Below are 27,704 nucleotides of genomic sequence, written 5' to 3'. Positions count from 1 at the left end.
TTTTTGATGTAGCAGCAAATGATTTGCATTGAAGAAAATAACAACAACAGAAAAACAAAGAAAAAAAGTGTTTTCAGAAGATGCTACAAAGTTTTTGTTTGAGCAGTGATTTTTTTTAAAAGCCTGTAAATTAGGAAAGGAGTCCCTTTCATCACACCCGTGTAGAAAGCCACCGGCCTCTATCTTGCTGCCTATAGAGTCATAGAGTGATACAGCATAGAAACAAACCCTTCGATCCAATTGCTCTATGCTGACTGTAATCCAAACTAAATTAGTCCCACCTGCCTGCACCTGGCCCATATCCATCCAAACCTTTCTTATTCATGCACTTATACAAAAACCTTTTAAATGTTCCAATTGCACCCATATCCACCACTTCCTCTGGAAGTTTATTCCACACACGAACTACGCTCTGTGTGTGTGTGTGTGTAAAAAAAACACAAAAGATTGCCCCTCATATCCTTTATAAATCTTCCTCCTTTTATCTTACAAATATGCCCCTAGAGTTGAAATCCTCCACCTTAGGGAAAGAAAACCTGCCATTCACCTCTTATCTATACCCCTCATTATTTTAAAAACCTCTAGGTCACTTTTCAATCTCCTACACTCCAGTGAAAAAACTCCTCGGCTATCCAGCCTCTCTCTAACTCAAACCTTCCACTCCTGACAACATCCTGGAAATCCCTTCTGAACCCCCTCCAGCTTGATAATATCCTTCCTGTTACAGGGTGCCCAGAACTGGACATTGTATTCCAGAAAAGGCCTCACAAAGTCCTGTTCAAAAACTTCACATTACTTCCCAAATCCTATGCCCTGTGGTCTGAGCAATGAAGGCAAGTGTGCTAAACCCCTTGTTAACTACCTGATTCATTTTTAACCAGTTGAACACCTCTTTAGCTCGCTAATAAAATCTGTTCAACACTATAGATGTTATGTTGTAAATTTTAAAAGAAAACAGAAAAGTTATTTTTTTAACATCATAAAATGCCCACATGAAATTGCAATGACAGATTGTTGTATTGGTGCGCCATTTGTCATGCTTTAAATTGTCAATTGTAAACAGATTTTCAGTTTATATCTTGTCCAATAAATGATGGCACACAGGATAGGATACAGAAAGGTTGCAGCTGAGCTGTTATTTCTGCAGAATCTCAAGAGCACAGGAGCTTTGAGAGAACCAATGCTGTCCATGACACATTGAATAATATAGTTGTTATAATAATAAAAGTCTCTTTTTAGACTCTCAGAAGTACAAAAAGAGTTTTATTACACATTTTGAGTGCAGGAGTGGAATTGTTACTTTCAATCTTTTGTTGTTATTTCCCAGAAGTGGGCTAGTGTGCTGGGAAAAAAAGAGTTAACATATGCTTAAAATAATATGAATTATTTTGCAGAGCGACCTATTTATGTACAAAGTAAAATATGTTTACATTCACAGATAAAATGTCTGTAAATTGTAGCTTTTCTGATTGGCATGAGTAAGAGGTATGGTACCATTCAATGGATTAAAAGCAAAACTTTGCATTTATATAGTGCCTTTCACAACCACAGCCAATGAAATACTTCAAAAGTATAACCAATGCTGTAATGTAGGAAACCTGGCCTGAAATCTGCCAGTATCAAACACTACCATTCTCATCATACCATCAACCATTGTTCAATGAAGATTGCAGGAACCGGTTCCAGAAACAACATCAGATATGCCTAAAGAATTGGCACCAAGTTGATGGTGCTACAGCACAGGATTAAATGGCTGCCACATCTCAGAAGCAGCAGGGGACAGGACCTAAGCAATCCTGCAACCAATGGATCTTCAATCTTGCCACGAATGGTGTTGGTCAATTTAAGGAGTAACAGAAGGAAAAGGCTGAACAATATCCGCATCTTCTATGATGGGGGAATCTCAGGATATCCGTATAAAAGACCACACTGAAGCATTTGCAACCATCTTCAGCCAGAGGTGCTGAGTGGATGATTCACCTCGTTTCCTCCTCCTCGGTCTGCTGCATCACAGATGCCAGTCTACATTCTATTCACTCCATGTGATATCCAAAAATGGCTAAAGGCACTGGACACTGAAATGTTATGGGCCCATACAACTAAAAACTTGTCCTCCAAAATCAGCTCAACTTTCACCAGCCTATCTCAATCTAGCTGTAACAGTGGCATCTACTTGGGATTGTGAGCAATTGCCCATGTATCCCCTATTCACAAAGAAAAACTGGACAAATCCAACATGCACTCTCACTGACTTAACAACAAATGATGTCAAGAATCATCAACCAGCAGCATGTACACAACAACCTGAAAATAGAACCTTACCAGTTTTCATTTGATCAGAGCTGTTCAGCTCTTCCTCATTCCAGCCTTGTTTCGAATATAGAATTGAATTCCTGAGTTGAGCTGAATGCATGGTGTGTGGTCAAGGATTCCTAGAAAAATGAATTTCAGTGAGAAGTTGGAGTAAGAAATCTCCATTGATTGGAGCTGTGCCTAACAAAAAGGAGGAGTTTTGTGGTTGTTTGACACAGGCCAATTATCCTACCCCACTGACATGGTTTCAGGGTAGTGTCCGAAGCTCAACAATCTTTACCTGCTTCATGAATCATTCTCCTGCTATCGTTAAGATCAAGAATGTCCAATAATCAATAAACAACCAAGTTTGCTGATATTTGCACACATTTATGACCACTTAGATACTGAGGCAATCCATATTTATATACAACCAGACCTATGCAACTGTTAGGCTTGGGCAGATAAGTGGCAAATAACATTGACATCACAAAATTTTCAGGGAGTTACCATTTCAAGTAAGGAAATCTATCCATTTCCTGTTAATATTCAATGGTATGACCATTACTGAATCTCCCATCATCCATATCCCAAAGGTTACTATTGATCAGAACATGAACAGACCCCGATCTATTTACCAGAACAGGTCCGAGGCTTGGAATTCTGTGCAAGTAACTGCACTCCTGACTCCCAAACATTATTAATGTTCTTTCATTTCTCCCATGGCAATTAGTAGACACTGAACAATGAAAGAACATAAACAATGAGGTCTAGTGGAATTAGATTTGAGTGAAACAGCATTATGTAGATGCACACAAAAGCACTGTCACAATATTGAAGATATCCAGTATTGCACTGTTGTCTGTTCTTGTATTATATAGAACCTTTGTCAGTAAATTGGTAAGCTATATAACAGTTCAAGGTTTTTGCTTGAACCTGGCGTGAAAGCTGTCATTATCAGAGACTGGGATGTGTTCAGCCTTATGTTGGAAACATGTTTGATTAGTACTAACTATTGTATTAAGATATGTAAACAATCCAGCTTTTGAATTTCTCCAACTTTCTCAAAGAGTTATGCTGTATATCATAGGTTGTGTCCAGATTTTAGAAAAATAGTCTGAGGAATATTTTGCAAATTTTCTTTTGCTTTCATATAGAATTTGTCATAGTTTGCAGATTGAATTTAACACTTTTGGTTGCAGCTAAACTATGATCACATAGTCTGCTCTGCAATGTTAGTTCAGGCAGCCTGCACAACAAGTGTTTCTTCATGTATGAACTAATGTGCCTTCACTAATAGCTCCCAAATATTTTAAGTACTGTTCCAAATATCTTTTTTTTATTGTTGACATGCAATCAGTTGTGAAAAGTGCTTGCCCCTGAAGTTTGCTTCTGGTCCGTGAAATGTTCATGTAAGAAATGTCTATATGGTGCTACCCACGACATCGGGACTACTGCCCTACAGGCTATACCTTCCCTTACTGAACACATGTCTGGAAAAAATGACATCCACTGTTTCTGAAGACATGAGTAATGCTAGAAACTTCAGCAGAAGAAGCTCCAGGATCAACCACAGGTTCAAGACAAAAAATAACTGCAGCTGCTGGAATCCAAGGTAGTCTAGCAGGGGGCTAGAAGAACACAGCAAGCCAGGCAGCATCAGGAGGTGGAGAAGTCAACATTTCAGGTGTAACCCTTCACGACTGCAGAGAACTTCTTCAAAGTAGGCATCCTTTTGAAGAGACTTCACCAGTGGTACAAAACTGCAGATGCTGGAATCTTTCATGCTGTTCACAGCAGTGAGTCTACCTGGCATGCTCTGAACACTACACGCAACTACTGATGTAGCAGCAGCAATTTCCTTCGTGTAACTAGGATTTCCGTGTTCTTGTGGCTTGATTGTCATCAACGCCACAGCTGGAAGGAAGGAGAATATAGCTTTCTGGCCAAGTCTAGCTGCTGCCCCTTAGTGCTGGGTGTATCACTGGGCACAGCCACCTTCAAGCTCACCATCTAGCCCACTGTGGAGCTGGTACCTGGGAGCTGTGGAGCACTGACCATGCAACCTCTGGAGGAATGACTTCCTATTTGTTGTTCTACAAGGTGACCATGGCATTGAGAGGCTTACAGAAGAAAATTGAAAGATAGAAGTAAGCTAGAGCTGATCAGAAAATAGAGTCTGAGAAAACTGGTTGATAAGCTTGCTGCATCTTTGTTGAATTGTGTGTTGGTAACATAGACACCCAGTGGATAACCATCTTTTATGCCCATGTATAATTATCCTGGATGACCTCAGAGCTACTTGTTGTATTTATTTTGAGGAGGACCATGACAATGGGATTACTTGGGGACCCTCATTTATCTAATGGATACCCTCCATGATTTTGAGTACCTCTATTAAACTTTCTTTGGGGACAGCATGTATTGCCCATTCATAATGACCCTGATGAAGTTGGTGGTGAGCTGCTTTCTTGACCCAGTGTATTACTTGGGATATAGGTACAGCCACAATGTTGATAATGAGGGAGTTCCAGGATTTTGACTCGGTGTCATTGAAGGAATAGTACTATGGTTCTAAGTCAGGGCAGTGCATGGCTTAGAGAACTTGCAGGTGATGGTGTTCTAGTGTATCTGTGGCCCTGTCCTTCTAAGTGGTAAACACTGCAGATTGTTCTATTCTGTTCTACTTGCAATAAGATCAACTTTTCTCACCTCCCCAGTTTCCAGTGAAATCTCAGTTACCTGTGTAATTATAAAAATTTATGGTGCAAAATGTTGATGAGGCTTGCACAAAAGTGTGATTTTAAAAAAAAAATACGTTACAGATATGTAACCATTCTAGTGACTAAATGCACTCTTCAGTGTATTACTATGCTATTGCAGACCTGAGGGTCCTAGGTTCAAATCCTAGACGGCCAGCTTGCATGCACCAGATCTCTGAGAATCAACCCTTCGGTGAGGGAATGGGAAATTCCTAAAAACTGACTTGACTTCAATATTCATTATATGGAAATATGTTTAAAAGAAGTTGAAGTTTAGAACTTGCAGTTTAAATACTCTCAAAAGCAAATCAAAACTCCAGTAACCTTCTAAGTATTGAGTTGCTTTGTGTTATTCTCACTGCTTCAGCACGTGCATTCACCCTTGCAATAGGGTGGACACACCTGCTGAGGTTTGGTGCTAATTAATACAATAACCTGAAAATGTTCACTAGTTGGCAGGGCAGGTAGCAGAGAGAATCCCAGTTTATGTTGCCAATCCATGTCCTTTCAAAAGAACACTGGATTTCATACCTAAATTGTGAGCACTGTTTTTCTTTCCACTGATATCGCCTGGTACTTTTTTTTTCAGGTTTTCGATATCTAGACTGTTTATCAATTCTGTATTCTAAGGCCACCAATTAATGGGTTAAAATTAACATGGAACCATTCAGGTGGGGTTAGATTCTCATTTTTATTTATTTTTTTAAAAGTTGCTTTGTAAATTTTGTGTGAGGGCATGAGGGATGTTTTGCTTGAGTTCTTTCTCCTTTTGAATCAGTAAACAGCAAACACATCCAGGTGTGACAGGCAGCTGCAGACCCACACTTGGCTAAACTCATCAGTTATTTTTCCTTTATTCTTATGTGGGGTGAGTGTTGTTGAAAAAGCCAACACTTGTTAACCACCCTTGGTTGCTGTGGATTTGGAGTTGCTTGTAGGCTGTATCAAAGGTTTCTTTTCTTAAAGGACTTTGGTAAACCAAAAAGGTTTTTTCAAATAAGGAGTTCCATAGTGACCATTTCTGAGACTGGTTTTCCAGTCTAGTTTTATCAAATAAATTCAAGTTCTACCAGCTCCCATGGTGAGATTTGAAGACCCATCCCCCATCATGTTACCATGATGCCACCATCTCTCTTTGAATGCCCAATTGTTTTATACCATTACTTTGAAACATAAAAATAAATTGGAAATGAGATATTTTATAGGACTGGGCATTTTAATGCACCTAAAATACATAGTAATCTGCTATGGATCAGAGAGGAAAGGGGAGAAAGAGCTGGTGTTTCTTTCGTGCCTTTTTCTATCCTGTGCATATCTCGGAGCTCTTAACTATGCTTTTAAAAATGTTTTCATTAGCTGTAATCATTGTAACATCGGCAGAAATGAACAAAAGCTCCCACATCTGCTCTAGTGATAATCAAAACAGAAGTGAGGTTCAATAAAAGTTACAAAACATGTTTGAAGATTGACATTGACTACTTTATCCTTTTGTGGGTGGACGGTTGAAGGAAGGGGAGGAGATTAGCTCCGGCTGTTCCAGCTCTCTAATCTCTCCGAGCCAAATGTTGTAGACTGATAGGAGGAGGGGGTTGGTTGTTTACCATAGCTGTGGCTCATGCTGTTTTCCTTCAGCATGCTGAAGACAGCAGGCTGACAACTAAACGAAATTCTATAGGTTTAAATGTAACAATTGCCCTGTGCCCATCACCGTGGAACCTTTATGGTAAGTGTTGAATTACAGTGCAAGGAAAATTTGAGTTGACAAATTGGTACTTGATTTTGACCAGTGTGAGTGTTGCCCTTTTTGTAAACTTTCTTTTATAAATTGTACTTTTTTAAGCTTTAAAAAATGTGAAAACTTACTGTTTTCTAACAAAGCTGTGCTGCCAACTTTTGCCATTTTCTTCTTTCTTTTAACCCTAGCTTTATAGTATACCTCAGACTGAAGCTTGCATCTCTATCTCAATTTTTGTTGACCGTTTATGAAACCTAGAACTCAATGGTCCAGGTTTCTTGTTCAAAACTTAATAAATTCCATTTTCAACTGATCAAATTATGCAGGGCAAAACAGGAACTAAGTCCATTGTTTTGTTAACTGCTGAATTACCAATCTTATGGGTTTGAATAAAAACATAAATTTCAGGAGAAACTCAGCAAGTCTGGCAGCATCTGTAGTGAGAAAACATATTGAGTCCAGTGACCCTTCAGAACTAAGAGGAGCTGGAAGATAGTGTATTTATGCTGATGACAGGATGGGGCGTAAAGAGTGAGTGGATAGGTGGAGACTGAGTCCAGGGAGAGAGAAAGAAAGTTCAGCAGCCAGGTGGATGCTTGTTGGTAAACCAAAGAAGGAGAAAAGCTGCTAATGGGGACAGTGATTAGCTAAAAGTGGGTTGGTAGAGCTGAAAGTATTTGAAAGTGTAGTGCTGGAAAAGCACAGGCGGTCAGGCAGCATCCGAGGAGCAGGAAAATCAATGTTTCAGGCATAAGCCTTTCATCAGGAATTATTCATCAGGCTTATGCCCGAAACGTTGATTCTCCTGCTTCTCGGATGCTGTGCTTTTCCAGCAACATACTCTCGACTCTGAGCTCCAGCTTCTGCAGTCCTCACTTTCTCCAACTTACCTCTGCACTGAAAGCAGCCCATCGTGACAGGGCCTGGGATTTGGGTGTGGGTAAAGGACCTGGAAGAAGTTGTTCAGTCTTTAAAATTATTGAACTCAATATTAAGACCCGTGGGCAGCAAGCCTGACACACTTAACCGTTTACCTGCACATCACTAAATTGATTCTACTGTGTTTGCTGCTCGTGATGTGTCTGCTCTACATTCGGGAGACAAAATGCGTGATTGCTTTCCAGAACACCCATGTTCTGTCTGTAAGAATGACCCCAAGCTTCCAGTTGCCTTCCACTCAACACACCACCACATTCCCTGGCTAACCTATGTGACTGGCTTAGTGCAGGCTGGAAGAACAGCAACTGGGAGAAAGTGAGGACTTCAGATGCTCAAGATCAGGCAGCATCTGAGAAGCAGGAGAGTTGATGTTTCAGGCATAAGCACTTCATCAGGAATGTGGAGGAGGGGAGGGAAAAGGGGTTGAGAGATAAATACGAAGCGGCTGGGGCGGGGGGGGGAAGGTAACTTGGAAGGCAGTAAGTAGATGAAAATGGGTGATGGTGATGGGTTGGAGCAGAGGGTGGGGCAGATAGGTGGGAAGGAAGATGGACAGGTGGGGCAGTTCAAGAAGGTGGTGCTGAGTTGGAGAGTTGGATCTGGGATGACGTGGGGAGGGAGATGAGGAAACTGGTGAAATCAACATTGATGCCCTGGTGGTTGGAGCGTCCCCAAGGCAGAAGATGAGGCGTTCTTCCTCCAGGTGTCAGATGGCTATGATTTGGTGGTGGAGGAGGCCCAGGACTTGCATGTCCTCGGCAAATGGAGGGAGAGTTGAAGTGTTTGGTCACAGAGTGGTGAGGTTGTTTTGGTTCCAGTGTCCTAGGGATGCCCTCTGAAATGCTCTGTGAGTTAACGTCCAGTCTCATCAATGTAGAGGAGACCACCTCATTTTCCACTTCGGGACTGTGCAGGTCTGAGACTCAACATAGAGTTCAATATTTTTTAGGGCCAGATCATTTCCTTCCATGCCCTTTTACCCACCACCATACTCAAGGCTACGTCATGATGTGGGCTGTTTTCAGCACCACCTACCCATTTTCACCTAGTTGTTATCCCCATTATCAGCTTTTCTCCTTCCCTAGCTTACTATCAACCACCCCTTTGGCTGCCTAACTTCATTTTTCTATCTCTGGACTCTCTCTCCACCCATCTATTTACTTTTCCTCTCCATCACTCCCTGTCATCAACATAATTAACACCTTTTCCTAGCTATGATCAGTTCTAAAGAAGGGTTACTGAATTTAAAGTATTAACTCTTTTATGTGTCCACAGATGATATCAATTTTTTTTTCCAGCAATTTCTGTTTTGCTTTAAGATCTTCAACATCTGCAATTTTTTACTTTTATTCTTATGATTTGATTTGATACTTTACCTGATTTAAATCCAGCAGATTTACAGGGCCGCTATGATACTACCTGACATTTTCATCAGTTTCTAAGGAGGTGTGGGTGGAGGGGAAAGGAAAGAGGAAATTGCACGATTGTAATAACAGTTTTGCATCTTACTTCCTCTTTCATGTGTGACCAGGAAACTTCATTAAATAAAGGTTTGAAGATGTATTCTTTCACGTCCTTAAATAATTTATTACAAATTAATTATCTGTATTTGAAGTGCCAAGAAATACAAATTGAGATTTTGAATATTGTTGAAAAGAGAGACACAGTATCAAAGCTTTTTAATCTTGCACTCGTCAGGAGAAAGGCAAGGATGCCAAACGTCAAACAATCCACAACAATTCAAACTACAGAACAAAATGGTGCTGAATAGTCAAAATGTCAACTCCGTTTGCCCAATGTTTTGCAATGGAGAAGGCAATGAGGAGCTATTTGCTCACTGTTCTTTCAGGTAATTTTTGAAAAATGGAGCAACACTTGAATTCTTTTTAACATATAAATTTTTGCAATCCTTTTCAAATTCAGGATTTATCCTGGTGAGTGCAAGATGAAGATCTTCCATAACATGCCTCTCCTTGCAACACTATTCAAATTGGGGTTTCTAGGGCATTGGATTTTAAAAAAAAATGTTAAATTCCATCTTGTTCAGCAACTGCAGCATGATACAGTAGAGCATTCTTGACAAGCATAATGTAGGATATCAAGTGCTTTAATTCTCAGAGACTGTGTGATGTGATTTGTGCTTAAGCTTATAACCACCTGATGAAGGAGCAGTGCTCCAAAAGCTAGTGCTTCCAAATAAACCTATTGGACTATAACCTGATGTTGTGTGATTTTTAACTTTAAGCTTGATTGTTCTTTGTATCTTCTGATTTTTCTCTCAATAACAACATTCAACTTAAAGTGCACTGAAGAGACAAAAATACTGAAAGCAAACTTTTTAATTGAAATATGTGTGTACATCAGAAGTATTATGTGTGACACATATTTCCTGAAAATATCGTGATTATTTCCTGTCACACTTTATAGGTGTCACATTCGCTCACAGTCAATGATACCACACGGGATCTAGGAGTGTGGTTATACTGATAGATATCGATAAAAATGTACAAAATTGTTTTGCTGTAGGTGTTTTTGCAACCCCCCCCCCCCCCCCCCCCCCCCACAAAGCTCAGTGTTATCCTGAGCTTTAATAAAAAACATGTAAGTGATTTATTTGAAAGTATTTTTGATTGATAATTGATAGTGTGGTAATATAAACAATGGACACTAAGGTGCTATGTTGTTACAGTAGCTTTGTGATTCTCTGTTAGCTTCTAACTGCTTTTTCCTGATGTTGTCTTCCATTTTCACTTCTTTTTTGTCTATTGTCTTAACACTTCTTATCACAATGGTAGGCTGATTAGCAAGGTTAGATCACATGGAATACAGGGAGGACTATCCATTGGGTACAGAACTGGTTCAAAAGTAGAACACAGAGGGTGGGAGTGGAGATTGCTTTTGAGACTAGAGGCATGTGACCAGTGGACTGCCACAAGGATTGGTGTTGGATCCACTACTTTTTGTCATTTTCTATAATTGAGTTGGATGTGAACATAGGAGGTATGGTTAGTAAGTTTGCAGATGACACCAAAAATTGGAAATGTAGTGGACAACAAAAATGGTTACCTCTGGATACACTAAGATCTTGATCAGATGTGGACTAAGGAGTGGCAGATGGAGTTTAATTTAGATTAAATGTGAGCTGCTGCATTTTGGAAAGGGAAATCAGGACAGGACTTATACACTTAATGGTAAGGTCCTAGGGATGTTGCTGAACAAAGAGACCTTGGAGTGCAGGTTCATAGTTCCTTGAAAGTGGAGTCGCAGGTAAATAGGATAGTAAAGAAGGTAATTAGTATGCTTTCCTTTATTGGTCAGTGCATTGACTTTAGGAGTTGAGAGGTCATGTTGTGGCTGTACAGGACATTGGTTTGGCCACTGTTGGAATACTGTGTGCAATTCTGGTCTCCTAGAATTGGAAGGATGTTTTATAACTTGAAAGAGTTCATAAAAGGTTTACAAGGATGTTGCCAAGGTTGTAAGTTTTGAGCTATAGGAAGAGGCTGAACAGGCTGGAGCTAATTTCCTTGGAGCATCGGAGGCTGAAGGGTGACCACGGAGGTTTATAAAATCATGAGGGGTATGGATAGGGTAAATAGGGGAGGTCTTTTCCTTGGAGTGGGGGAATCCAAAATTAGAGAGCATAGGTTTAAGGTGAGAGGGGAAAGATTTAAAGGGGATCGAAGGGTCAATTTCTTCATACGGCAGGTGATGTGCATATTGAGCTGCCAGAGGAAATGGTGGAGGCTGATACAAGTACAGTATTTAAAAGACATCTGGATGCATATGTGAATAGGAAAGCTTTAGAGAGATGTGGGCCAAACGATGTCAAATGGGACTAGATTTATTTAGGATATCTGGTCGGCATGGACATGTTGGACCGAATGTCTGTTTCTGTGCTGAAAGTCTCTATGACTTCATTTAAATCCACTTTTAGAAAACTGCACTAACGTTATAACAGCCGTCTTCTGCAAACTTTTAGAAACTAATTTTTGGATTTTGAAATATAAATTTGGTTCATAGATTAAATGCTGAAAATGTGTTGCTGGAAAACATAGCAGGTCAGGCCACATCCAAGGAGCAGGAGAATCGACGTTTCGGGCATGAGCCCATCTTCAGGAATCATAGATTAAATGCCTTATTTTCAGGACCAGTAAAGAAATTGAATTGTTTTTTGCGAGTGTATATCTTATGTTCGAACATTGGTGCTTGTGATGAAGCACGTTTTGCTCCAGTTTTAAAGCATACGAAGTTGTGTCCAACATGGCTTGATGTAGTGTAAAGTTGTCCCGTATGTGCCTCAAATAATGTCAGCGCAATATCCAATTTATTTGCTGTTGCATTAATATAACTTGTTGCATTTTCTACGCCAGTCAATACAAGCTGTCCTGGAATGACATTGCCAATTAACTCTATTCAAACATATATTTCCTGTAGGACAGTTATGAAAGGATGGTGCAGGTTCTGCATTTTGGATTTGAAACCTAATCCAGATTACTCAACCTTGTGACACAGGTTCATAAGGCCATTAAGTAAAACAACTTGTCAGGGTCCTTTTCTTCATGGATATTGTTGAAAAGCAAAGTGGTTGCATTAAAGTTGTATTGAATGTCATTGAGTACTATAAATATAAAGGCCTCCATGTTGCTAAAAGGATACAGAGATGCTGGGAAGAGGGTTTACTGGAATATCAGAACTGAATGTTTTATACCCTTTCAGAAAGATTGAACGGGTTGTGGAATCTTTCTCACGAAAACACATGATTAAGAGGTGACTTAAAGGAGACTCTTTGATAGAAAGATTTATACTTTGGAGAGAAACCAGAAGTAGGGATGATCTATAACAATGAGAGAACTCTAATAAATCCATAGGGAACTTGGGAAAATCCAGTTTGCCCAAAGGGTGGAGGTCATACTCAGAAGGAGCAGACAGGCGATTAGAAAGCTGTGTTCAAGACACAACTCTGTTGTGTGTGTACATAGGATAGAAGAATATGTGGATAGGGTCCAAGACAAAAAAATAGAGGAAGCATCTCTTGGCAATCTGAGTCAATGTGAACCTTGTGGCCTGAATAGCCTGTTTCTGTGCTGTAATTGCTTTGTCATAATATGAAAGATTGACATGATGTCTCATGTTCATTATCTGCAGCAAATTTATCAAACATTATCCTTCCAAAGTAAGATTCCTGTTAGTGTTGTAACACTGCTCCGAATGTGCCAAATGTTTCCTGATCTGCAGACTAAAATTCCTTGCTTGACTAATTCATACAGCTTTCTGCAAAACTGCATAAGTGTTGATCTCACTTGGGGTGCTGCTTAATTGAATAATATTAATGTTCCTTTCTGTAGCTCAGTTCAGCCCTAAAACAGCTGACCAATCTGGATATCCACAATGCCTTCTTTGATAAACTGTTCAGGCGAGTCTTGGTTAATAAGCATTTGGAGATAGACAGACAGAAAGGTTGCAGTCTAAGGCAGTCATCCTTTTGATGCCACTTAATAGGTACAAAATCTGGGTGACCTACCAGCAACACTTGAGAAAGCTGGAGTGACACTGTCACCATTGCCTACAAAGGCCCCATGCATCACCTGGATGGATTACTGTGCAAACACAGATACGTGTCAGGAAACAGGGACCATGTTCACAGAGGAGGTGATGCTCATACAGTAACTGCACTGAAAAGGCTACAAAATCAGAATAAACAAGATTTGCCGTCCGTCGCATGCTATCTACTTGCAGCTCGCAATGCTGAGAAAGATTGCAGTGTAACCAGGGGAAGCATTTCAAAGAAACCCTGAAGGCCCACTTAAAGAAGATTGGCTTTGATCCAATCAGCTAGGAAGAAATTATGTTGAACTGGCCATGATGGCAAGCCCTGCTTTACCAAGGTGTAGCTGGCTTTAAATCAAAGTGGATGGTGAATGGCCTATTCTTCAAGGGCAGTAGTGAAGCAGATGATAGGCTGAAGATCAGGTTCAGATGGGGTAGTCGGGAGGTGGTCTTTGTAGCACCTTCCAGACAGAGTGTGCCACATAATTGTAGCATGCTGTCTCTGTCCAAATGGAGTGGACATTAAGAGGATGTGATGGACTCTGAAGAGTTGGATGAGTGGCAGCAGTTTTCTGAGGAGCTGATGAGGACTTGAGCAGGAGGAATATCCCCCTCGATAGAGCAGTGTATTGGCAAGGACAGCAAGCCATTGAGAGCCTTCTTTGATCCCTGTTTCTAGTAGATGAGATGCAGTGATCATTATTGACTGTTAGTTTTTTGCCTCTCGAGGCAACCAATCCTCCTCTGTCCTGGAAGGCAAATGTAGCCTCATTTAGTTTAGTGTTAGTTTCTGATATTGCTGAATAGAAGTGAATGCGTCAAATGTTAAGCTGTTTACCTGGTTCTTGAGCAGTGATAGATTTACGAATGTGCACTTGCAATGAAGTGCTAGCCTTGTGACAAAATGCATTTGTTTTTGTTTCTCCTCCCACTGTGCACTGTGAAGGGCAACTCCTGGCTAACAGTTCTTGACCTGGTGCACAGTTGGGCTTTAACTATGGTGCCAACACCAGGGATCCTGGGAGTTCCTGGCAGTAGTAAGTACTTCCATCTGTGGCGAGAGGGAAGCTATGATGCACGGGACGCTATTGTGATATGTTACTTACCTAATGGAACACGTTTCAGAACATATTTTGAGAAATCTCACTAAAGTTCAGGGAAGAAACTCTCTGAAACTAGGCAAACCTAACTCTTAGCCGATTTTCTGATGAAGTTCAACTTCAATTACAGTACTAAACAAATTTGGTCACTGTTTCCTCCATTATAGGATTTTCTAATATTCATGAAGAATTGGCTATAGTTTAATTGATGTTCTCATGAAATTTCTGTATCCAGTTGAATGGACTTATATTGTGTTGAGTCATGACTTTACATTCCGGTTGTATTTGTGTATTTTTTGAATACAAAAGCAACTGAATTATCTGTCATGTAACAATCACTTGAAATAATAATGTTTTTATACTGTTGCTTAACATGGAAGGTTGTTCCCCTCCTCTACCAACACCATTTGTTGAACGGTAACCAAGTCCATATTATGGCAAAGTGTATTGTTTTTAAAATCTACAATCATTTAGGAAATTCAGACCACAGACAAGTTTTGGCAGATAAGTTGCTATCTATTGCATTTACTTTAATAGTCTCATTGTTTAATACACAGTGAGTCTTGCAATGAGACTGTAAGAGAACTGGTTTTGATATACAGGATATTGAGCCATTTCTTTTGTGTTTATGCAGAATACTGTTTGAGATCCAGGCAAATTTTGATAACTTGACAAGCGATTAAATGCAATCTAAGTTCCATTGGCCCCATGTCTTATATGACTGGCATGTAGGGCAGTCTGCCCAAATGATATACAAGTCCATATCCAGATTATCGGTCAGGCTACCTTGTGGGCGGCACGGTGGCACAGTGGTTAGCACTGTTGCCTCACAGCGCCAGAGATCCGGGTTCAATTCCCGCCTCAGGCGACTGACTGTGTGGAGTTTGCACGTTCTCCCCGTGTCTGCGTGGGTTTCCTCCGGGTGCTCCGGTTTCCTCCCACAGTCCAAAGATGTGCAGGTCAGGTGAATTGGCCATGCTAAATTGCCCGTAGTGTTAGGTAAGGGGTAGATGTAGGGGTATGGGTGGGTTGCGCTTCAGCGGGGCGTTGTGGACTTGTTGGGCCGAAGGGCCTGTTTCCACACTGTAAGTAATCTAATCTAATAACATACAGTTGCTCGAGGGCAAGAAACTAAGTGTGCTGCAAAGCCAGTGCTGGTGAGATGATGCAAAGACTGAAAAAGTAATGGTTGAATATAACATAGTGGATCAGTTTAGCTGAGGAAAAATAAATAAAGGAGCAGGTTGGACCTGTGACTAAAAGAGATCAACACAGAAGCACAATAAATGAACATTTCAAGGGAGAACAAAAGGAATTGAAGAGTGAAGGTAGTTAGAAAAGCATTCCCAGATCAATCTGAGACATACTGTTTAGCAATCAGGCAGCAAACATTGGTGAGAGTTGTTTGCAGACCACCAACCTGTCATGGTAATATTGCACCCAACATATAATAAGAAATTTGTGATGCATGGAATGTGGGTAATATGTTAGTAATGAGTGACTTCAATTTACACACAGACTTTTCCACACTCTTGACTCTGATCTCAAGCAGCTGCAGTCCTTATTTTCTCCTACTAACTCTAACCCATCTGCCAAGGTGCATACTTATTAGATTAGATTACCTACAGTGTGGAAACAGGCCCTTCGGCCCAACAAGTCCACACCGCCCCACCGAAGCGCAACCCACCCATACCCCTACATCTACCCCTTACCTAACACTACCGGCAATTTAGCATGGCCAATTCACCTGACCTGCATATCTTTGGATTGTAGGGGGAAACCGGAGCACCCGGAGGAAACCCACGCAGACACGGGGAGAATGTGCAAACTCCACACAGACAGTCGCCTGAGGTGGGAATTGAATCCCGGTCTCTGGCGCTGTGAGGCAGCAGTGCTAACCACTGTGCCACTGTGCCGCCCAAACTTAAAACATAAAAAGAGCTACAATGTTGAGCAGTGACCTTACACCATAACTAGGAGAGTATACAAATCCAAAAGCTTTTTATTAAAGACCTGCATAGGAGCAAGTCCCTTTTGAATTGAGACTCCTTCTGAGTTCAGCCCCACTTGCCTGTCTTGGTCAGGCTTGTTGACATCGCCCTGTGTGGCTACCTCCTTGAGCAGGCCTTTTGACTCAGTCAGGCTTCACCCTTACATTAAGCAATGTTAACAGCAAGTAATCCTGTACATGATGGAGACTTCCCATGAGCTGATTGACATTTATCTCAATACTGTAAAACTTTGAGCAAAGAAATGACTTTGGTGTGAAGGATTCAAGTAATGGAAGGTGTTTGTATTCACCATAGGGTCAAGGAAGAAATCTACTTCACTAAGTTCATGTCTTGTATACATATAGCTGGGTTAGTGAACATGTTTCCAGTTTTGGCCTGAAACAAGATTGTGCCTGTGAAGATAACCAGTGGCCGGTTTGTTAATGAAAATTTGCAACATGCTAATGAATTCAAAATAGTCTTTACTTGAACACTTCTGCTAAGTTTAACCCGCGAGCAGGAGACTGATTTGATTGATTTTGATTTATTTTGCCTCCTACCCACATAGGTTTCCCTGCCTCCCCCCACCCCCACTTCTAAAAGCCCAAAGAATTCCACCTTTTTGGCATGGATAGAAGACGAGCTAGTTAGCAAGAAGCCAGGTGTATGCATTGATGGATTATTTTCTGATGGGCATGATGGGACAAATGGTGTGCCACAGGAATCAGTGCTAGGGCCTTAAAATTTTTTATTATTTGTCGAAATGGTTTGGATGAAGGGACTGAAAGTCTGGTTGCTCAAGTTGCCAATGACAAAGATAGGTAGGAAAGTTAAATTGTGAAGAGGAAATGAAGAGACTACGTAGTGGTGGGTGAAGTGAATGGGTGAAGGGGGTTGGGAATGGAAGGAATTGAAATTAATACTACTTGTTTTTTGCAAAAATTCAAAATGTTTCAGATGATTTGAAGTCAATTAATGCATTACAAGAGTAACTGATCTTCAAAATACTTCACACATTCTCCAGTGCAAAGCAGTTTACACTGTTGTCAAGCGGAGACCTAGAGGTACAGGTGCATAGTTCCTTGAAAATGATGTCACGGGTAGACAGGGTGGCACACACCTTTGTCGGTCAGAGCATTAAGTACAGGAGTTGGAACATGTAACAGCTATACGCAACATTGGTATGGCCATATTTGGAGTACTATGTATCATTCTGGTTCCCCTGCTGGAGGAAAGATGTTGTTAAACTGGAAAGGGTGCAAAAAGGATGTTGTCAAGATTGAAAAATTTGAATTATAAGGAGAGTCTAGATAGGCTGGGATGTTTTCCCTGGAGCAAAGGAGGCTGACAGGTGGGCTTGTTAGAGGTTTAAAAACATTGAGGGGCCTAGATAAGGTGAATAGTCAATGTCTTTCCCCAGGGTAAGGGAGTCCAAAACTAAAGGTTTAAGGTGAGAAGAGAATGATTTAAAAGGGACCAAAGGGGCAATTTTTTTGAGGCAGCTTAGTGTGTATGTGGAACGAGGAAGGTACTTTACAACTTTTAAAAGACATTTGGACTGGTACATAAATAGGAAAAATTTGGAGCGATATGTGCCAAACACAGGCAAAGGAGACAAGTTCTGTTTAGGAAACCTGGTCGGCATGAGCAAGTTGAACTGAAAGGTCTGTCTTGAAGGTGTCCAGCTCTGTGACTCTCACACTCTCTATACCAGCTTATGCACCCAGTTCCAGGATGCACCCCATACCCCTTGCTCCCCATTATCCTATTGCACAATCAACAGTAGAAATCAGAGCTATAGCTGTCAATTACGCAGTACTTTATCTGGTGCTCCTGTTTTATTTGAGTAATAGATTTCTGGACTCTCGGCCAATCCTTATTTATGTATTTATGTCTATCTACACAAGGTTAGAAGATTTCGAGTGCTTGTAGTTTCTTTTATTGACACTTCTATTGGTCTGCATTAAAAAGGCACTTTTTAACATTATGGAAAGTCCTGAATGAAGACCTTTACAAAGATGATCTTTCACCCATCCTATATTCTCCGTGGGAAGGAGCTTGGGAATAGAAGTAGGGCATCCAGCCGATTGAGCCTGTCTTGTCATTCAACAGCATCATGGAAGGTCGAACACTTCAATGCCTTTTTACACATTCTGATAACCTTGTACACTGTCAGTAATCAGAAATCCATCGGTCTCATCCTTAAACATACATAAAGGCTGAGCCTCCACAGCCCTCTGTGGTAGACACTTCCAAAATGTGACAAACTTCTCAGTGATAAAAATTCTTCTTATCTTAGACCTAAGTGGTATCTGCTTTCATTTTTAAATTGTGTGCCTTGGTTCTAGGCTCCTCAAAGATGGAGTCCTATAAAGGAGGGCAACTTACCTGCTCTACTCTATCTCTTTTACGTACTTGCAAGTTTCAATGCAATTACCTCTCATTCCTTTTGAAGTATTAGAGAAACAGACCCAGTTTGCCCACATTATGTTCATTGGACAGTCCCACCATTCTAAGAACAAGTTTGGTGAACGTTTTGATGTGCTCGCTCTATAGCAATAGTATCACTCCTGAGATAGGGAGATCAAAATGCATACAATACTATATGAGCGATCTAATCAAGTTCCTATACAATTTACACAAGACTTCACTAGTTTCATTGCAAGAGAGTTAGATTAAACATTCCAGTGGCCTTCCTAATAGCTTGGTGCTCCTGCACGTTACCTTTCAATGACTTATCGATAAGGACACCTAGGTGTCTTTGTGCAACTGAACTTTCCAAACTCTGACTTTTTCAGAAGTACTCGACAAATCTGTTTCTCCTTCCAAATTTGATAATCTGTCAAATGGTGAAGGGAATGAGGAAGACCAAAAGTCTTACATTAATGACTTTCTGTAATGTTAAAGTGGAAAGTCTAGAAATGGGGTCAGAAATCCCTGAATCTATCTGTGTTGTCAAAATATTCCTGTGTCATCCTGACTCACTGTGTATCCAGCACATCAGTCTTTTGAAACATCCTTCCTAAAAAGAAAATATGCTCTGTTAAAATGGCAAGAGTATCCATGATATTATCTATTACCTTTTGATAAAGTAGACTGTATTAAGAGATGTTTTTCTTTTCCATGATGTCATGTCCCAATGTTTGTGACACAGTTAAAATCAAGGAACAAGAGTAGGCCACTCAGCCCTTCAAACTTGCTTCAACATTCAATTAGATCATGGTTGATTTGATTTTAGTTTCACCTCTACATTCCTGCATACCCCGATTTTAATCTTTCGTCCTCTTGATCTCAGTGATTATGAACACCAGTTCTATATTGTGTGAATATTAAGTATCAGCTGATGAATTCCATTCAGTAGCACAATGTTTGACCCCCCCCCACCCCAACCCCACCTTGAGGATCTGGATTCACATATCAGGCCTGAAATATCATTTACATGACTGGCTGAGCATTTCCAATTTGACAAAAGTGAGGGGGAGAAATTGACTGAACCAATCCAATTTCTGCAAGTCAGCTGATCACAGGGCAACTCTTGTAGTGACTGTGAAAAGATTGTTTGAAAATATTGTAGTCTACACCTGACTGAAGGGAAGAAAGCATATGCTGTGGCCCCTTGTGGGAAAGATCTTTGAAAATCAGCTAGAGAATTGTCACTTTGATGAAGGAATCTCTTTGGCCTGTCAGAAACATGGTGGTCTTCCAGCGCAAAGAGTTGTCCTTTGATGGCGTGCTAGAAACTGGCACTTTGCAACGTTCTAGGACCCGATACTGAGGCATGTGGTAGAACTGGGTACAGCAACTGCAGAGATGCAATGGGGAAAGAACTTTCAGGCTTTCTACACAGTGGGTGTGGAAATAGTGCAGAACCCCTCAATCGACATGCCCAACCAATGTGGAATACGGATTGTGAATTTCAAGATTGTTGAAATTGTACTGAGTTTGCTCCAAAGTGGAACAAACTGCATGGAGAAAAGTTAAATTCTATTGTGCTCTCTGTAATATGATATTGAAAATTTTAGATTTAATGAATAAAGTATTCTTTTTGGCGGACAAAATTGTCAGTCTTACATGTGAAGTGTGAGAGATAAGAGTGTGGGTTTGCAGCTTGTTGTCTGGCTGTAGTACTGCTTTGAGTTTGCCACCTGATCTAGAAGCAGCCTTCATTGAACGTGGTCAATTGGCAATACCATTTTCACACTTTGACTGCAAGGTCAAACATCTACCACAGTACATTTTAAAATCCACCCTGCCTTTTTTTATCATATTTTAATTTGGTTTTTTTTTCTCGATTTGCAGTTGTAAGGGGAAGAGACTTTTCCTACTATAACAAAATGATGGCCTGCATTACAGTGACTGATGTGGAAACCGGATCAGCGCCACTTCAAAATGGAGATCTTCATCAAAGCTCACGAGCACCCAAACGGACTGGAGCGGGACTTCAAGTAAAACTTTATCCCATCCCTGGCAAAGCGGATAACAACTCCTTAACATTTCCACCAGATAAATATGTCGCAGAAGAGATTTGCATAGCAGCTGCCAAAGCCTGTGGTGAGTGCACTTACACATGTACTTGTGTAGTATTTTAACATGGTCACTTTTTTTTTATATTGAGAGGGTGGTTTCCTTTAGGACCAAAGGACTTGTGTACTCTGTCCCTGAATAGTCAAGAGTTGGGGAAAATTCCAAAATTTGATATCCATTGGAATTATGATTTTTAGGAAAAATCACTGTTCAAGTCATCTGTATTTTCATTGTTACTGTCAGATATTTGTCTAGTGCAGTTTTAAATGATGTCCATTGTGAACTGAAGTCCTTGAATCAGATTTTCATTAAGGAGGTGAGCATCTGGAACTGAAAGTGTTTCGAATCCTATACATCTGTATCAGTTAAGGAGACCCCATCCTCTCTCATTGTATTTTCATTTTGGTGTGTTGGAGGTAAGATGGAACTGAGCTTTTGGAGATGAATTCGAGCTGGCAACCAAGATGGGAGGATGGTGAGGACAGCAGCCTACAAATTCTCTGGAATGTCTTGGAAATAATACTGTAGCTGACACAATAATCTTTAGAAAGATCCTTTGGCAAAAGAAAGCTCTTTTGCATACATACTGTTTAAAAGTGTCAATTAACAACAGTTATTCAGCGTTTAACTTAAGTTTTAATTCATTTTAGACCTCTTAATTTTGTGTAAATCAATACACAGGCATTGGAAAGCAACTCTTCAAAAAAAACCAACAGATTTTACAAGCTGAGACACATCAGTCAAAAGATATATTCAATCTGAATACTACTTGCTGAGGTCTAAGTGCATTAATCATTCATGGTGAGAGGTGAGGCATTCACAATGGCAACGTATCAATAAAACCAGCCTGAAAGATGGACTCATTGTAAATTCTTACCTAGTCTCCAAGAATGACTAATACACCTAGCTAGATTAGATTAGATTCCCTACAGTATGGAAACAGACCCTACGGCCCAACAAGTCCACACTGATTCTCCGAAGAGTAACCCACCCAGACCCATTCCCCTACAGTTACCCCTGACTAATGCACTTAACACTACAGGCAATTTAGCTTGGCTAATTCACCTGATCTGCACATCTTTGGATTGTGGGAGGAAACCGGACCACCCGGAGGAAACCCACGCAGACAGGGGGAGAACGTGCAAACCCTACACAGACAGTTGCCCGAGGTGGGAATCGAACACGGGTCCCTGATGCTGTGAGGTAGCAGTGCTAGCCACTGTGCTTCCCCTCAGCAAGCAATATTTATGAAATGCAGAGAGGAGTATAAATTTTGTTTATTTAATATCAATATTACTTTGTAATATGTTTTTTATTTCTTTGAAGTGTTTTTCCCTGCCTGTCTGTGTATTTAGATAAGATAATATCTGAAATGAATAAAAGCTCTGATATTGATATGTCAAGTGTCTATGGTTGGTTAATAGCTCTGAGATTGTAATACAGCTAATATATTTAAATAGACTCAATGCATGATCCTTTTTTCAGGGCTCAGACCTGGGTTTTCCCTGTGGTTTACGATTTGTCAAAGTGGCTGTAAACTACATCTATAAATTGAAAGACCTGCCTCCACCAAAATGAGATGTGGTGGGGGACTTTCAACTGCTTAGCTGCTGGCAATGATATGAGTGCTGCAAATGTGATCATTAGCTGCATGTTATCTCACGTTAGTGAAAGCTGACAAAAACTGAATAGGGATGTGGGGATCTGACTGCCTTTTTTAAAGGCATTCTGAGTGGGCCCGACTAAGAACTCATAACATTTATAAGTTAAGTGGACTATGGAGGATTGATTTTTCATCAATGATTCATTCAGAAACAGGTTTGTGAGATTTTTGGGCGTGGAGAGATGGTAAATAGAGCCTTATATTTATTGTCATCCTCTTAGCTATTCTATCAAGAGAAACAGAGACAAGGACACATCAAACCTTGTTTTGTCTGATACATAACTAAGTGAAATTCTCAACTAAGTTCAATTTATACTTTTCCTGTGCAAAATATCACTTCAACAACTAGAAGCTCTTCAAACATTTTCCAGAACCCAAAGGCTTTGCAGCTAATCTCAGTACAGTGCAAGTATTTACATGTTCTAATTGTGGTTACAAGCATTAAAAAAGTTTTAATGCATAAATTATAAATCCCCATAGAACATAGAACAATACGGCGCAGTACAGGCCCTTTGGCCCTCGATGTTGCGCCGATCCAAGCCCACCTAACCTACACTAGCCCACTATCCTCCATATGCCTATCCAATGCCTGTTTAAATGCCCATAAAGAGGGACAGTCCACCACTGCTACTGGCAGGGCATTCCATGAACTCACGACTCGCTGAGTAAAGAATCTACCCCTAACATCTGTCCTATACCTACCACCCCTTAATTTAAAGCTATGCCCCCTCGTAATAGCTGACTCCATACGTGGAAAAAGGTTCTCATGGTCAACCCAATCTAAACCCCTAATCATCTTGTACACCTCTATCAAGTCACCCCTAAACCTTCTTTTCTCCAATGAAAACAGCCCCAAGTGCCTCAGCCTTTCCTCATACGATCTTCCTACCATGCCAGGCAACATCCTGGTAAACCTCTTCTGCACCCGTTCCAGTGTCGCCACATCCTTCCTATAGTATGGCGACCAAAACTGCACACAATACTCCAGATGTGGCCGCACCAGAGTCTTATACAACTGCAACATGACCTCAGGACTCCGGAACTCAATTCCTCTACCAATAAAAGCCAGTACGCCATATGCCTTCTTCACCGCACTATTTACCTGGGTGGCAACTTTCAGAGATCTGTGTACATGGACACCAAGGTCCCTCTGCTCATCCACACTACCAAGTATCTGACCATTAGCCCAGTACCCCATCTTTTTGTTACTCATACCAAAGTGAATCACCTCACACTTACCCACATTGAACTCTATTTGCCACCTTTCTGCCCAGCTCTGCAGCTTATCTATATCCCGCTGTAACCTGCCACATCCTTCCTCACTGTCAACAACTCCACCATCTTGTCACAATGGCACAAAATTATAACAGCATCCGTGAACTCCAGAGTGAGAAGCACAAAAAACTTGTGTTGACACTAAAATAGGAAATTTACATCTCTAGATGTATTTAAAAAGATGAAAATTAGAAGGTTTTGATGAGCCAATGCTATCAGAGGTCAAAAAGTAAAATTGCTGAAGTTTGTTTTGTTGACTCTGAGTAAATAAAGCTTTAAAGACACTACTGTACTAAGCTAGAGCAGCTAGATAGTGCTTTTATATAAATGTTTTGTTTTTAAATGCTCACTGGGGGCCCCATGTCTAGCCCAATGCTCGCTCATAAAGCAAAAAAAAAATGTATTATTGAAATTGATTGAACTGTGTGCCTTTTCTGATGGATAGCTTGTGTGTTTTAAACTTCATGTCCCTTCAAAGTAAGAGACATCCATAAAGCTGACCATGAAGCTAATATAATTTTTTCTTTACAAAAATTAATTTCTGAATATGATTTATCCCTTGATCAAATTCGTAATGCAGAGAAAACTGACTTAAGTTGACAATGCCTGTTGAATTTCTCTTTGATTATTGTGCACGAATCAGGTATTAAACAGAAAGATCGACTTAGATGTGTATATCATGCACATGCATTCCTTCTTGACAATCTGTAAACTAAATTATCTTGAGCTTTCATTTATTTAATGTACTATTAAAGTAAAAAGAACACTGTTTTTGCATACTTGACTGCCCACACATGAAGTTATTCTTTGAAAGTTTGTGCCATGTGTATTAAGCTGTATTCAATCAGTAAATGAATTGATCCATTAATTGGCATTTTTGATTAACCAGCTTCTGCATTCTCCTCACATGCTAGTTAATAAAGATTTGACTGTACTTTGTATCTATCTTCGCTGAAGAGGAAATTTAAAAATTCCAGGTGTTGTAGGGTTTACGAGTCCTTTTCTAAGAGTTGCAAGTGAGGAGGTTAAAAAATTAATGTGAGGAAAGAAAGAATATTGGAAACTGGATGGAAGGCCAGCAGGTTGACAGAATTAATGGTTTATTCCTGATGAAGGGCTTTTGCCCGAAACATTGATTTTCCTGCTCCTCTGATGCTGCCTGACCTGTTGTGCTTTTCCAGCACCACTCTAATCTTGATCTGATCTTCAGCATTGCAGTCCTCACTTAATGCCAGAATTAATGGCTGACAACCTGGAGTTTTAAAGGAGGAGACTTCAGTCCTAGTAGATGTACTTTGAACTTTGAGTTTCCTTGTTCTGAGTCTGAGATTTTCATTGTCTGAGCTGAGATGTCACCTTTTGTTATAAAACCTTAAGTTACCCTGAGAAGGTGACTTAAAAGAAGTTTTGGGATTTACATATTAAGGAACTGAAACCTGCAACCCATTGTGAAAGATGAAAGACTTAGCAACAATCCAGGTTTGTTCAATATATCACTTTAGTTGCATGACACTATAGTCTTTTGTTATAAGTTCTGTGTCTTATGGTTTTATGCTCCACAACCACCTGATGAAGGAGCAGTGCTCCGAAAACTAGTGCTTCCAAATAAACCTGTTGGACTATAACCTGGTGTTGTGATTTTTAACTTTGTCCTATTTTCTAAACAGTCCTTATGGATTGGAAGGCAGCAGCATTAACCCTGTATGTGGGAAAGGAAAGCGGGGGGGAAAAGCAGAAAACTTTAAAGGCCAATAAATCTGGCATCAGTAAGAGAGAAAGTGCTCAAATTAATTATTAGAGACATGGCCTGAGGATGTTTTACAAATTCAAAATATCATTAGCAGAGTTAACTCAAAATTAAGATAGGGTAATCATATTTGGCAAAAACAGAGTTATTTCATCTGAGTGTCTCATTTGACAAACCTGTGTAATTGTTTAACATTGAGTTGGGAGAATAAGGATTGTGGTGTACCTGGATTTTTAAATGATGTTTAAAAGGTGTAACAGGAGAAGTTACTACATGAAATTATGTCTCATTGATTGCAGATTACTTAATGCCCTGAAAGCAGGGAGTAAGAATAGATGGAGAAAGTGAGGACTGCAAATGCTGGAGATCAGAGCTGAAAAATGTGTTGCTGGAAAAGTGCAGCAGGTCAGACAGCATCAAAGGAGCAGGAGAATCGACGTTTTGGGCATAAGCCCAAAGAAGGGTTATGCCTGAAACGTCAATTCTCCTGCTCCTTTGATGCTGCCTGACCTGCTGCGCTTTTCCAGCAACACATTTTTCAGTAAGAATAGATGGGTCATTTTAACATTCTCAGGCTGTAACTGGTGGAGTATTGCAAGGATCATGGTTTGGATTTCAACCAAGTTGATGGTTGTATGAGGGAGCTAAGTGTAACGTGTGGAAGTTTGAAATGATACAAGATTAGAAGGAAAAGTAAGCAGTGAGGGCCATGCACAAAGCAGCATTTAGACAGCTGGGTGAATGGGCATGAATATTTCCCTGTAGAATATAACCTGGGGAAATGTGAAGTTATCTACTTTGATAGGAAAAGTTGAAAACAACATATTTTATTTGGTGACTGAAAAGTGTTATTAATCAGAGGGGGTCTGGGTGTTCTTGTAGAAAAGATCGCAAGATTTTCTTTTTGTGAGAGATGCATAGGCCAAAAACAATGTCTGCAGTTTTTTAAAGACAATATAAATATGGTGTAACTGACTCAAGTTCATTGATGTAGGCTGGTATGTTATGGATGAGGCCAGACCCTCTCAAAATATTTGAGGAAGATCACCTCAACCTAAACCTTTACCTCTGCCTTTAAAATAAGAAAAGTGGATATTCCAGGTGTGATGCAGCTTGTCAAACCACTCTGGTTTAAGCAAAACAGAATTTATTTAAACACTACAGTTGAAATATGAATAAAAGAAAACCGAATTTAGAAAAGCTTAACTGTTGGAAAACTTAACCAACCTGAAACAGCAACTTAACAAAGAAACTGTTCCAATCCTGTAACATCCCATAAACACACTCCTTGGCAAAAACATAGATTGAAATCCAGATCCTTACAGACAGGAGGGAACAACATCCAAAGAGACTTCAGAGAGAGTCAGTCAGAAATCACTTGCTGAAGCTTGCAACCTTCCTGGACTACAGCATCTTCTGACTGCCACAGCTAAACAAAACTAGAAAAATCCTAAACTAGGAGAATTGGCCATTCCCCTGCCATTGTTAAACTAGGCTCTGCCTAGACCCCTCAGCACCTCTGCCTTTACAACCTGTCTTTTTCCAAAAAAGCCCCAAGGACAAAATAACCATTGCATTAATAAATGCTTCATAGTTGAGATTCCAGGAAACAATATTCACATGCCATAAAACCTTATGCTCAATATAAACATTTATTTGTCATTTGAAGGATTACATCCATATTTATGCAAAACCTTGTGAATGATTATCATGAACTGCATCATTCTTTTTTGAGCCCTTCTGCATTGAAAAGTTGGTGTTTTGACCTGCCAGAATTGCAAAATTTATAAGGGAAGCTCCTATGTAATGCATAGAAATCTGAATATTTCAGTTGTCGTGACCTGCAGAAATGTATCTAAAGTCACTTTACTGAAGGACCAATAATGCAATGACTCAGTATTAATAGGGCACATAAACATTTGCCCTTCTCATGTATGATCAACAACAAAACAAAGCCTAACTGATTTACCCCTTCATATTCAATACCATTACTGTACTATTATTGCAATTTCTGTCATTTAATATACTGGGAATTATCACTGACCAAACAGCAGGCTTGCCACGTAAATGTCATAATTGCTGGAACAGGTCAGAGGCTCAGTATTTGGTTGCAATGGCTCACTTTC

General features: G+C 40.2%; 1 protein-coding gene across 4 annotated transcripts in view; it reads left to right on the top strand.

Moving 5' to 3' along the window:
• The window catches only part of LOC140487980 (tyrosine-protein kinase JAK2-like), a 295,730-nt gene that overhangs the window by 130,837 nt on the left and 137,189 nt on the right, over positions 1–27,704 (top strand). For 3 of the 4 annotated variants that reach the window (XM_072587498.1, XM_072587490.1, XM_072587479.1), the window contains one exon: positions 20,669–20,920. In XM_072587498.1, the coding sequence (XP_072443599.1) occupies positions 20,704–20,920 (217 nt within the window). In that variant the 5' untranslated portion in view covers positions 20,669–20,703. Of the gene's footprint in view, positions 1–6,645; positions 6,778–20,668; positions 20,921–27,704 lie in introns of those variants that run through there. The other variant, XM_072587506.1, reaches the window with a different exon arrangement.

Source organism: Chiloscyllium punctatum, chromosome 2 (genome assembly GCF_047496795.1).
Source record: "Chiloscyllium punctatum isolate Juve2018m chromosome 2, sChiPun1.3, whole genome shotgun sequence".
Taxonomy (NCBI): domain Eukaryota; kingdom Metazoa; phylum Chordata; class Chondrichthyes; order Orectolobiformes; family Hemiscylliidae; genus Chiloscyllium; species Chiloscyllium punctatum.
The sequence above is the reverse complement of the archived record's forward strand: the minus strand, read 5'-3'. Positions and strand labels throughout refer to the sequence as shown.